This window comes from Aquila chrysaetos, chromosome 9 (genome assembly GCF_900496995.4).
Source record: "Aquila chrysaetos chrysaetos chromosome 9, bAquChr1.4, whole genome shotgun sequence".
Classification (NCBI taxonomy): domain Eukaryota; kingdom Metazoa; phylum Chordata; class Aves; order Accipitriformes; family Accipitridae; genus Aquila; species Aquila chrysaetos.
The window spans coordinates 29669549-29682889 of record NC_044012.1 but is presented as its reverse complement, the minus strand read 5'-3'; the positions used below and the strand labels follow the sequence as shown (position 1 = coordinate 29682889).

The 13341-nt window shown below is 47.4% G+C and overlaps 1 protein-coding gene across 3 annotated transcripts in view; it reads left to right on the top strand.

The window, feature by feature from the left end:
• Nucleotides 1–2143: 2143 nt before the first annotated feature.
• The window catches only part of GRK3 (G protein-coupled receptor kinase 3), a 78666-nt gene continuing 67468 nt past the window's right edge, over nucleotides 2144–13341 (top strand). For 2 of the 3 annotated variants that reach the window (XM_030025098.2, XM_030025095.2), the window contains exon 1: nucleotides 2144–2523. In XM_030025098.2, the coding sequence (XP_029880958.1) occupies nucleotides 2411–2523 (113 nt within the window). In that variant the 5' untranslated portion in view covers nucleotides 2144–2410. Of the gene's footprint in view, nucleotides 2524–5953; nucleotides 6040–13341 lie in introns of those variants that run through there. The other variant, XM_041126067.1, reaches the window with a different exon arrangement.

The following is a 13341-nucleotide window of genomic DNA, read 5'->3' as shown; positions in this document are numbered from 1 at the left end:
TCTGCTCCTGTAACCAGGCTAAGGACGTGGTAAGAGTGACAAATGTTTACTCCTGGTTAAACAAATTAGAATATTCCTTATAATAGTGGAACCAAACAGTTTTGGACCCATCATTAGACAATGCCAGCCTTTCTCATCAAAACTCAAAACATTTTAGAATTCTAAAATGATTCCACAGGTGAGGCACAGACCATGGGTTTTGCCTTAGGTGGTAGATGAGTGCGCTACGGCACAGGGCATCATGTATGCTCATGTATTTACAACTAATTAGACAATAATGCTGCAAGCGTTGATGAGGGTGCACAGCTGTATGTGCCTGGATGGCTTCACGGACAGCAACGGGACCCCTCCCGTGCGGAGGATTGAGGAAGAACGCTCTGCCAGGCTGGGGGAGAGGTACCACCGAAAGCATCCACAGTCATCGCACCTGGGTGCGATGATGCTCCCGTCGCCACCCTGGCAAAAGCAGAGCCCATGCAGAGGCGCTGAAATAAGCCCGGCCCACAAGCCAGACCCAGCGTTCGCTGCCAGCCCGGCAGATCTATGAAAATAAAAATACCCCTTTCCATCTCGTAGCTCGGCTCGGTGAAAACTTTAAACAGGGCTGGTGGGAAACTTTACACTGAGCTTCCAAGAAGAAGGTGCCCCCGGTCCTCCTCTGCTCCCTTCCACCTCTCGCCTGAACACCCCGAGCCTCAGCACTGCTCTGGCGCGATCAGGAACTTCACCAGCAGAGGAGAAACCTTCCCCAATGGATCTGTTCCGGTGAAAAGTGTTGGTTTAAATTAACATTTTCAACAAAAAGCGGGTTCTCAGACAGTTCATAATGAGCCGCACGGTGAAATCCTCCCAGCTGTATACTCTACCTAGCTTTAATCAGATCATTAACTTTCATAAAGATGTAGGAAGGAGGAGTGGCGGCACTTGAAAAGAGCTCAAAACAAGCTGAGTTTTAAACTTCAGACTTGTCATTGATTTAGCCTTTCATTGAGCCAATTATTTATGACATATTTGACGAAATTCAGAAAAGAAAGAACTTGAAATCTGCATAAGTGCTTGGCTGCAGTAGAGCTACTACTACATTTTTAACAAGGAATACGACCGAGGAGCTCTGCTGGGAGCCCCTCGGTGCCCGAGGGCACGCAGTAGCACCCAGACGGCAGACTGGCACAGCCAGCCCTCGGGTTTCATCGCGCAGCCTTGTTTTCCACCGGTATTTGCCAGCAAAAGAATTCCAACGAGCAGTAACGGAGTGTCACACACAGGCATTTATTCATAGCCCGTTCTCCTTACGCACATCGCGTTTCGATAAACTGCGAGGAAATTAATTTTAAAGACGGGCGCCGACGCTCCGCAGTGGGCAGGCCATCGCGCTCCTCAGCTGGCAGCACCCCAGGCCCGTGCTGTCTGGGGCCGGCGATGGCTTTGGCCTTCCCCCCCCCCCCCCGATGCCAGCGGGGCCGAGGCGTGGGGGTCCCGGGGGAGCACCCGCATTCCCCAAACCACGCCTGGCATAAACAAACAACGTGGCCCCTGCGCTCGCCTCCTTGCTCGCTTAAGATACATAAACTCGCAGCGTCAGGGGCTTTGCTCTCTGCCTCCCCCCGCCCCGGCAGCAGCATCGGGAGCCGGCCCCGGCCTCCCCGCCTCCCCGGGGCCGGCGGCCTGCCGCCCTCTCGCCCTCCCTCCCCTGCGGCGGGATGGGGGGTTGATGCGGGGGGGGGGACGCGGAAGCCCCTCGGGGCCGGGCGGACCCCGGCGGCTGCCGCCCCCTCCCCGGGATCTCCGCGGGCGTCCCCGGCGGCTCCCCCCGCCCCGGCCCCGCCGCCGCCGAATCCAGGTCCGGATTTTTGCAGGCGCCGCCGCGCCGCAGCCCCTAACGCCACCGGGCAGCCCCTGCGGCCGCACCGCCCGCCCGTGGCCGCCGAGCCCCGCGGGTGTACTCGGACCTGCCCGCCCCGCGCTGCGGGGGCCGCGTAGGCTGTCCTTACCGCCGCCATGGGCCCGGCGGGGGCGGGCGGGCGCTGAGGGGCCGCGCGGGCGGGGGGCGCTGCGGCCCGGCCCGGCCCGGCGGGGGGCGGCGCACGGCCGCGGAGGGGGAGGGCAGGGGAGCGGGGGGGGTTTCCCGCCCGCCCGCCCGCCCGCCGCGGCGGCTGCGGTGCTGAGGGCGCGCAGGGCCGGCGGCGAACCCCGGGCGCGCAGGGCGGGGAGGCGGCCGCTGCCCCCCCCCCCCCCCCCCCACACGCACACGCGCACCCGGGAGGCGCTCGGCGGCACCGGCGGAGGGGGAGCTGCTGCCGCCGCCGCCGCCCGCCCTCCCGCCGCCAGTTCCCCCCCCCCCCCCGCCCGCCTCGGGGGCGGCTGCCCCCGGCGGAGCCTCCATCTGCAGCCCGGCGGCGGGAGCGGGAACATGGCGGACCTGGAGGCGGTGCTGGCCGATGTCAGCTACCTGATGGCGATGGAGAAGAGCAAGAGCACCCCGGCGGCCAGGGCCAGCAAGAAGATCACCCTGCCCGAGCCCAGGTACGGCCCGGCCCGGGAGTCCCGGCCCCTGCCCGGCGGCTTCCCCGCTCCCGGTGTGTCCGTGTTCCCCCCCTCCGCCCGTCCTCCTCCAGCGCCGGCACCGCGGTGCTGAACATAACGGTCTGGTAGCGGCCGGCCCTCCCGCCCTGCCCGGGCACCCCGCGGCCTCCGGCGGGAGCGGGCGGCGCAGCGCCCGGGGGTTGCGGCCGGAGCAAGTAGCGGGGGTCGAGTGGGACGCGTTGGTTCGGAACAACTTCTGCAGGCGTTTCTCGGTAGGTGAGAGATGCGTAGAAGCCCGCTTCTCCCGGGGTGGGGGTCAAAAACCCCAAACCCCGCGGTTCGGGTGTTTATTTGATCCTGCACTTGATGCTTCATCCAGCGGGTGAGGAATTCTTTAAGTTTTGAGCTAAATAAAGCGGTAAACCCAAACTGAATCATTCTCACTGTTTTATTCTGCAGAGCTGGTTTTTTTTTTTTTTTTTTTTTTTGGTGATGCTTCACGAGGTTTGACAACAGAGCGGGGAGATGCGGGAAGGGAGGACAGACTTGGGAGAGAGGTGTTCTAGAGGTGTACAGCAATGAACTAGTGCAGGTCTCGGTCTCGCGGCTGGCTCCGTCGCTGTGGGCTTCCACGGGTCTTGCTGGGTGAGGAGACGGGTGCCTCAGCATAGCTGAGGTCGTTTTCTTGGGATTTAGTGGTAAAAGCAGCTCTTCTTCTGAACGACGGCCCCTGGTTATGCATGTGTTATAAAATCACCTGAGCATCGCTTACTGATTTATTGCTGAAATTAAAAGTGAGCTTTTCCTCTCTTTTATGGCTCTGTCTATATATATTTAAAATGAAGATTTAGCCAACAAACAACATACTGCAACAGACAAAAATCTAACCCAAAATTTACTGCAAAACGTGTAGGCAGTTTGCAAGCCTACTGGTGGCCTAGCCTAGCTGTCTGCTGTGAAGGAGAGATCACTGAAGCCCTCTTCTCGCTGCTTCACTCATTTTTCTGCCTTTATGCTTGAATTCTGGGTAGCGCAGGGAGGCTGCAGAGCAGGGGAAGGCGAGGGGCATGGGGGTGTGCAGCCCACGTTAATCCCCCTTGCAGAGGCAGTGAAACCTCAGATAAAGAAGTTAGGCAGTCGTTTTTAAGGTCTGGTGGAGGATGGCTTGCTGGACAGATGAAGGTGCCTGTTTTTCTCCTGGTATGTGTAAATGCTTATAAAAATAATATCCATAAAATTTAGCCTACGCTGTTAACCTGAGGTAATGTGTGCTTTACTGGGAGTGCTGGTAGCTTTACATTTATCGGTTATGTCTGTTCCCATCCTCGGCATCAGTGACGTGCAGTGGTGCTCCCTGTTTGCAACAGGGACGTGACCCCTCTGGGGAGGTGAAAGGTGGGAGCGCGGAGGATGTGCAGGGGAGGACTCCTTCCAATGCCTTGAGAAATAACAGCACCCTTGGTGCTTGTGGGGAGGCTTGAAAGCTGCCGCCCAGACCCACATCCCCTTTTGCACAGTGCGGCGCAAGCCTCGCAGCACAGCACGAGGCCTGAAGAACCTGCGGTGTACTGCTGTCCTTCGCTGGGATTGGCGTTTTGTCGGTGTTTTGGTAGTTTCCGTGAGCTCGGGGAGATGGTTCACCAGCCTTTGGCTCCGCAGGGTGGGAGATGGCAGCCAGGTGCAAGAGGAAGTTTCGCAGAGTAGGAGGAAAGGTGAAGGGTTAGGTGGCTGAAATGCCTCGCTCCTAGGGTTGCATGTGGAAGAACCTGTTTGCAGATTGCGTGAAATATTAAAGGAAAAAGATTGTTTGCCATCCCCCCCGGACTGTTGTGCTCTGAAGAAGGTGAGAAGCCTTAAGCGAGGGAGAAGTTTGCAGCTGTAAGTGGTGCCAGGGTGCCATGGGGCTGGGGACCTGTAAGACAGCTCAGCAAATGAATGAGAGGAAGCGTGGACATAAATGAGAACAGAGACTTACCTAAGCCTGGGACCACAAACGGCTCTAGATTGCTTGAAATGACTGAACCTCTCAGCTTCTAACTGAAACCAGGGATTTCCTCATACAGTAGGAAATTGTGACCGTTATTCTGGTGTCAGATGTCTTCGTGCTGGTTTCTGGTTGGGTTTTTTTGATCCCTCTCATTAAAACAGGCATTGTGTGTTGGGTATACTTAAATATTCTGTATCACTGGCAAAGTGATTCATTTAAAATTATATAAATCGGCTAGTTAAGTGCAGGTTGATATAGTAACAGTAAAAAAGAAATACAACACACAAAGTCCCCTCTTACATGAGTTTGAAATCAAACAATTTTTCCAAATATTTTTTTTTTTATTTCTCTGCGTGTGTGTGAGAGCAGCTCCTCGGAGGATCATGAGCACAGCTTTGTAAAGCCGGGCTGTGAGCAGCCATCCTTGTGTTCGGCTCCTGGCTGTCACTGGGACAGATAGCAGGAAGGTCACTGGAATATCACATCGACGCTTGAAAATAAATGTCTCTGCCTTATTGCAGCTCTCCTCGCAGGAATGCGTTCGATGTCAGTTTATCTCCGGCGGGCAACCGCTGCCCAGCCACAGCGTCCTGTGCTGCTGACATTATCTCCTCAAGAAATATTACAAAGGTTTTACCCCCCTATTACAGTTTGTCTCTTTGCTGGAGCCTAGTACACCTGTTGGCACCTTTTTATCTTTCTGAGATAAAACTGACACTAAATGAAGTAAATGAGTTTACTGTAATGCAAATTTGAGGGGGCTTCCTGTTTACAAGGAAATAGCTGTAGTGCAGGCAGAATAAATTCCAAGGCTGCAGGCCAAGGCTTAGCAGCAAATAAACTAGGAGGGTGAAGAGTTTATTGGCCGTGGGGCTGATTATTGCTGAGTTTATACGAAGCATCCTCAGACTGTTTTTGTACCGAAATTGTTAAATATCACAGTTTAGGAAGAAAGAGGACAGAAAACGCTAATGAGACGAGTGCCTGAGGAAGAAGCTTAGTGTGTTTTTGTTTTTTTAAAACACTAAAACAACCCTTCTTCCATCCTCTGTCATCTGCTTTTCCTTCCCTTCTGCATTTCCTCCTTTCATTCCCAAGAGCCTTGCCAAGAATTGGGAAAGCTACGATATCTTTTAATTTTACGTTGTTTCTTAAAAGCCTGTTTTGTGGGTAGATTTGCATGGGTGGACAGAAGGGCTGTCAAAGGCAGAATGACCTGCAGAAATAGGACCTAAAATCAGAAACAAGACATATATGTTGAAATATGAGCAAATATGAAACCTGAATCTTCTTCTACAGAATTACTGTCAAGTATTTTGAGTCTGGGGGGAAAGGAGTAAATTAACTGCACTCTTAATTTTTTAGGTTATTCAGCAGACTTCTGAAGTTTTTCGCTTTTCCGTGTAAATTTTAGATTTCCCTTCTTTTGGTCAAAGGGAGTGGAAGAACACTATATACCAACAGCTCCTTCTGTTTTGAGTAAAGGATTTGCATCATGTGAAGTTGAGAAAAGTAGCCCAGGAAATCAGGTAACTGGAATCACAGAGGGTGCAGGGCTTGCAGAGGGCTTGCATACAGCACTGCTCTCCTCACACTGGCTGCAGCCATCCTCGCCGGGAAAGTTAACATTAAAGCTTCCTTACTGTAAACATCATGTAAGCTTAGAGTGCTTTTGGTGTACAAATACCAAGAGCATGGTAACAAAACATAGCATGCATCTCTCCAGGCTTCTCTCGCGCTTCTCTTGCTGCAGTTGTAGATGTTTCTCCTCTCATCTTTCTTTTTCTAACCTGCTTATTTCAGTAATTACCTCTCTTTCAAGCTGATTCTTATTTTTCTCACAACCTTTTTCTTTGGTCTCCTACCTTTCTCTGAATCCTTCCCCTCTGCAGGGAGAAAAGGCATGTTTCAGTCACTTTTCTTTCTTAAAAAATCACACTTTTAACATGACATTTTTCCTCAGTTACTGTCCCACCTTCACTTTACCTCTAGAGGTGAAGACTAATGCACTGGTACCCCAGCTGCTTCTCGCCGGGGCATGTTAGTCTGTGATGCGCTGTTTGCTTTCTTACCTAGTATTCAAACTAACTTGTTTAAAACTCTAATTGAGGTGCATTGAATGCACAGAGGTTGGTTTTTCTTTTCCAGTTCCATCCTGAGCTGTTTGTGATTTGCTTTCTTCCTGTTACAGTGCTGAATATTGGCGAAACCCAAACGGCATCTCCTACTAGGACTTAAGCATTATTACTCTATCCTCTATTGGTTCTGTTTTTTCAGTTTTGTTCTCTTGGCATTACTATACTCTTTCTCTGAATTTCAGTAGTTTCTTTGAAGTGCCTTTCAGTGTGTTCTTGTACCTCTTGAAACTTCTGTAACGTCTCTAAGTTACAGGTTAAAACTCCTCTGTCTCTCTGCTGTCCATTGCGGCTACTTTGACAGTACTTTCTCTGGCTTTGTTTAACGCCTTCTTGTTGTGCTTATTCATTTAGAGTGCTGTCTCTAAGAAAATTTTCCTGACAATTGTTTATGTAATTTTCATCTTTGTTGCTATTACGCTCACGTAATCCCTTTGCATCTTTCTAGGTGCTTCTTTGTCTCTGGTGCTTCATGCATACTGTTCAGTTCTGGGCTTCTGCAGGTGGCACTTACCTCACTGAACATCTCTTGCTCAGTGTCACGGTATTGAAAACCACTGCAGCTGGCTGGTGCTGCCGGCTTCCGTCACTCCCCTATGTGAGTTGAGAGGCACTACCTGCTTTGGTCTGTGCTGTGCGTTGCTGTCAGGTCTATAGAACTCCTCCCCTGCATCCCTCGTTAAAACACTCTTTTGTTGTGAAGCTTATGGAGTTAGACTGTGATTTATCTGCCAGTGCTTGGTGTATTGATGCAGTGTTTGTCATGTTTACTGATGGTGTTTCCTGTCTGTCTCCCTCTATCCGTTTGCATTCGTTTGTCTCTGATAGCAAGCGTGGGACCTGGAACGCCTTTTTGTGGTGTTGGTCCGCGGCACAGCAGAGCAGGGTCTAACAGGGTCTCATCGGTGATGTTAATACCAAAACCCCTACTGTATATGCAGGTTGTTTAGAGAATGTAGTGGCTTCAGGAAGCCTTGTGCTGTATTATGCTTCTTCCTTGCTGTCTGAATGCAAATGGTAGAAATCGTCAAAAAGTACTGTTTTCCTGTTTTCAGAAAAAAAATGGGCCCAGATTTTGCAAAGGCTTGTCTGTTTACTGGGTTTTGCACAGAAACGGTGCCAATGAGGGCAAAATTAAATAGGAGATGATATGGAGGATTAAGGATCTAATGGTTAATTCGGATGAATTTGTGTCAAGGTAACTTTAGCTCTGTAAGGTGGTGGTAGCTTGCTCCATCTGCTTGTAGCAATAATGACTGTACATTGTTTTAGTAGAACTTCTTAAGCTTGGCTGTCTAAAATTGCAAAACAGTTTAGGCTTTTGTTTGACATTTAAAATTTTTTTAGTGTGAAGCGAGGTTGTTTCTTGGTATTTTTATACCATTTCCAGGACTTAGTAAAAATTGAATTGAAAAATTTCAATAAGAAATGAAAACCAGCATGCAGGACACTCAAACTGTTCAAAATGGTTTCATTGACATGTAATTTGTGAAGCTACAGTAGGAAAAAGGATTCTAAATGAAATGGTTTTATAAACTAATTTATCATTTTGCATCTAAACCATATCTTGCAGTTTGAGTTGAATGTTTAAGCAAAGAATAAAGGAAGTAAACCTTGGGAGAGCTAAAGATGGCTGAATATGTGGCATACACCAGACATGTATTCTGAGAAGTAGGATAAGTGCTGTAGGTGAACCTGAAGTACCTGTGTATTGGAGGCAAGCAGTATGGATTTGTACTTTTCAAGGTCAGAGTGTCCCTGTTAAACAGAGCTTGTTATAGTTCACTGGGCACTTTCTTGAAGCAGGTAGTAAACGACTTGAACGGATGCATTCCACGTTACTGTACTTCCTAAAGCATTGCCATCTAGTAGGTGCAACTAATATTTCTGAGATGGTGGATGTCTTCTCATTTCAAGTGAGACAGCAGAGCATATGCCCATTTTTCCAGTGCTAAAAATACCTGCGAGAAGTGCTTTTGAGAGCATGCACTTGAGCATGCTGTTTTTCCCCCTGCCCCCTAAGCCGTCCAGCGGCATATCCAGAGAGCAGTGTGAGTGCACTGCGCTTGCCCATCATGCTTGTCCTGTGTCCTAGACTATCCCTCTTATTTTTTATTTCCTTACTTACGTATTAAATTATTATTGCTGATTATGGTGAAGAAAGCCATCGTTTATTTAGTTTAGTGCAATTCATAGTAATGTATATGTTTCAAAGGTTAGTTTACCTGTTCAGGATTGATGAAATATGTAGACTGAAGCTTATCTTATATATCAGGTTGCTTGGGTGAAAAGGCATGCTTGAATACTCATATGGTAACTGTTTGAGGAGGGGAAATAAACGTGGTTTTTGCTGAACTAGCATTATGAGAAAGACTGAACATTTGTGTGTTTATTGTGGAATAGCTTGGTCCTGCTCAGGGTGAGCAAGGATGACAGAGCAGTTAAAAACTCAGTTTTGTTTAGAAATTCAGCCTCCTAACTTTGCTGTCAGTAGCAGTGTGTGGTTGAGAAGGTAGTAAAAAGATGGCTTTCTCAAAATAGTTTAGTATACATACAGAATGCTAGGGCTGCTAACAAAGTGTACTTGCCTTTTATCTCAAGTTAGCTTTGTACTACAGTACTTTCTTAGGAAAAATGCATGCTTTAGGGATGGACTGTCAGTGTAGGAGCCTGTATAGGAGGGCTCCCGCTTGCTGCGGATGCTGCTCTCCGCACCAGTTGGGTGTTCTCTCCCTTGGGAATTCAGGTCGTTATTTGTTGTAACTGCAGTGTCTGACACCTTAATAAAGGACAGGCCTGTACAGAAGTGCATGGGAAGATGAAGGGCCTGTTGCAAAGATCTTGCAGCTTTCATAGGCAAGAAATGAGAGTCTGGAAGAAGGGCACTGTTGTTACCTGTATTGTACAGATCAGAAGCCAAGCCAATTAGAAAATAAATTATGTACCTTTGCTGACACATAGGATGTTTGGCAGAGGCAGGAGTTGAAGTTAGATATTCTGAGCTTCAGACAAGCAGTGGAGGCCCCAGACTGCCTCAGCTCCTGAGCATAGAGTACTCGGAGCATCTCTGGGCCTAGGAAAGAGAGATCTGGCCTTCAGAGAGATGTTCCAATTAGTTCTCCTGTGGGGATGCTATAAGGCTGAAGCTTATGTTTTGAAACATAGACCTTCCCTTGGGCGTCATTACCTTAATTAAGAAAAAAGGTAAATGAGGGTGATCTGGGAAGAGATCAGCAAGCAGTCTTCTGTTACTGTGCTAAAAACAGAGGGATGTTTCTAGGGCTGTTTTGGGGAAAGCTTCTGTAATGTGATGTTGCATTATAGGTGTAATGCATCTGTGCGATCCTGTGCGGAGCTGGGGAGCCGGTGCCCAGTGCGGACGGGCTGTGGGTGCTAGTGGGACCTGCCTGGAGCAGCGGCCAGGGCTGGGTGCATTGACAGGAGAGAGTTCAGCTGAGCTGCGGCACACAGAGCACGCTTGGTGTTTCTGGTGGGAGATGTGTACAGGCAGATTTGTCTTTTCAGCAAAAGTAATAAACTTTATAGCTGTTACTCCTTTTATAGGTATGATGGCTTTTCAATGCCTGGACCTTCTCATGTGAAATGTTTTCAGCAAAACGCTGCAACTATAACATCAGGAAATGAACGTATGCAGCTCTTCGTTTCTGTTCTGGTGAAATCATGTGGAATGGCCTGGTTTAATCTTCTTGTCAATAATAGCTTTTTTTTTCTTTTTTTTTTTTTTTTTTTGGTAATTAATAAAATTAGAAAAAAGCCTATCAGGAGCCGTCAGGTCCAGGTGCATAAGCCGAAGAACATAATTTAATTGAACTAAATTGACGTAAAAGCAGCACTTTCTAGCTTTAGAAAATACAGCTGTTTTCCACGGAAAGAGCTTCACCCCATGCTTACTGGTTTCTCCAAGAAAATCATTCCAATACTGAATAAACACCTATCTAAATATGCCTTGCATAAATAAATAAAAATTTCTGAGAGTGTCAGGAGAAACCGCTTCCATATAGAAACCCCCCAGTCTCCTTCCAGTGTGCCAGGAATTTGTCCCGTCAGCATATGTCATGTCCTATTGAGAAAGGAACTGGGGAAAGGGCAGATTTTTCAGGATCTGGTAGAGCTGTGCAAATCAAAGCCTTCATTAAACGCCGACAGAAATTCAGTCCAGCTGATGCAGCCTGTTTGCGATACACCGAACCAGACAAGTACCAGCTGTGCTCCGACATCCCCGTGCTTTGCTGCAGCCTTGGGGGACTCCGTGGGGATGCACGTTGCAGAAGCTCTGTGCAGAGCTGGGAACGGATGGGTGCTCGTCACCCACGAGGAGTTGCTACCTCTGCTTAAGGTACAGGTGAGAAAAGAGCTCCTAGTAGCTTCCACATCCTCCTAGAAAACTAAAAAGCACTGGGGACCTAATAAAATACTCAATGCTCCCAACCTTAGAGGAAGACACCCCTCTGCCAAGGGGCTGAGTGCAGAATGCAGCCTCCACTTGACAGCTCTATGGGTGCTTCTTGGCTGCTATTCTGTTTATTATGTTTCTGTCTTAATTTCAGAAGGGAAAGCAAGCTTGGTGAAATACCAGTCTCGGTTAAACTGAACTTTAAATGAAAAGACGACAAAACGTAGGTAGGCGTTTTACTCTTGAGGCCGTAAGTGTCTGGTAAAATAAGCCTGGCTGTGCCGTGGGCAGAACCAGTCAGGAAGGAGTTTGGTTCGGGTGGCTGTGGTTTGCTGGCTACGCTTTAGCATTTTGGCTTCCCTGGCTTCGATTCCCCGCCCTCGGTGGGTTATAAGGATAGCCAAGGTAGTGCCTCTGGAGTGACTTTCCTTTCTGAGCCTTCTCATCATTCACTGTTTTTCTTAAGTCTCCAGCCTGGCTTCCCTGTGTCTTCCCCATCACATTCTGTTCATTTTCACATTTAAGTGATTCTGTGTCTCTGTGCATCAGTCCTCTGATTTATTTATTTATTTATTTTTATTTTTTTTTACCCTAGTTTTGTCAATCTTCTCCCCAAATTGTTCTAATGATTATGGTTACTTTGTTCACATCTCACTTACTTCTGGGACCTTAAAATAACTGCCAGGTTAAAACGCACGATGAGAAGCAAAAAGATCAAAGATGACAATTTTACACTTCTTTTTTTGTTTTGCTTTAGGAGAGTCACTGCTGCGGTGTTTGGGATGCAAGGCTCTGGAGGGATGCTTGTCTATTCAAAGGGGCTTGTTCCTCTGGGGGAGAAAAAAATAACGGGAACTTTTCTGTAGTTTTAACTTGTTGTTTAAAAGAGTTCTGAGAAGATCTGATTCTTAGGCCAAATATTTCTTAACTGTTTTCACTTTTGATCAATCTTGCATTGCTAAACCTTTTAAATGCACTTTAATAAAGAAGAAAAAAAACGTTGTGGCTGTAATGGCTGTGTGCCATTCTGCCATTGCTTTGAATTGTACTTGTTGACCCTGTCACGCTTTCAGTTCAAAGGCTTTGGGGCAGGATCTTTGGTCCAATTTTAGCAACTTTATGATGGATTTGGATAGTGCAAATAAACGTGTAAGTCTCTTTAAGATTGCATCCTGAGACTATAAATGAATAAATAAATCACAGGCAAATGTAGTGTGTTTCAGTCAATGTTGGCTGTAGTTCTTGGTAACTTAGTTAATGTTGCACACTACTTTTAAAGAAAGTTCTAAACATTTTATAGATATGGAAAGATTAAAAAAAATTGGCATGTCTTCAGTAATTTTGTATTTGTTTTAAAAAAAATATATGATTGATGAATTACTTAATTGCAGTAGGAGCGAGGAGATGTGATTTTGCTGTGATTTCTCTTTCTTGTAATTTCTCAGTAGCGGCATTCTGGTGGAAGGGCAAGTCCTTGACATTACAATTCAGTGTAATTATTCCTGAAAAATTCATGTACTTAGAAGCTTTTATATTAGTTTCAGATTTCAGCAATGATAATGCAAATGATCCTCAAGGAATGTGAGGATAGTGCGTATTTTGAAATCGTAGCTACATAGCTATTGCTTTTGGCTCCCTTGTTGTAAACTTTTCTCCATTAATATAATTTGCATAAGTGAAGCTGCTTCGTCTTCTGGATGAGATGCATGCACCGGAGGGGGGTTGTGGGAAAGTGTTGCTGAGCTTTAATCCCTTCCATCACAAGCAGGGTTCTTGGGTGGAATATGCTATTAATCATCCTTGACAATTATAATAGCGTTAGTTTGCTGCAGTGAAATGACTTGGCAGTGGGCTTAGTGTAAACTTTAGAGGGTGTGCAAAGGCAGAAAATGGGATAGAAATGGGTGAACTTGGGATAGAAAATGGCAAAGCCCTGTTCTTGTCCTGTGTGGCACCAGTGCAAGAGTAACTGGGATCCATTCTGTGGGCACTGTTGCTGTGTGTGCAGGTATGCACCCAGCTGGGGCTGTGGGAGCATGCATGGGGATGTGCTGTGCTTATGGAGAGAGCTGAAAGTTAGGTTGCACTCATTGCTACTTTATTTGTCAGCTGATGAGACTAAGAGTAGAATGAGCATGTGCACTAATTAGTGTAGCACCAGTGATCACTTTTAGTTCTCTATTAAATAATGAAGTCAATTGGATGTTGCATTGCTGTTGGGTATTCTAGTAATATTAGAGGATGCTCAAAATTAAAAGAAAAAAGGAACATTTTTTTCCCAT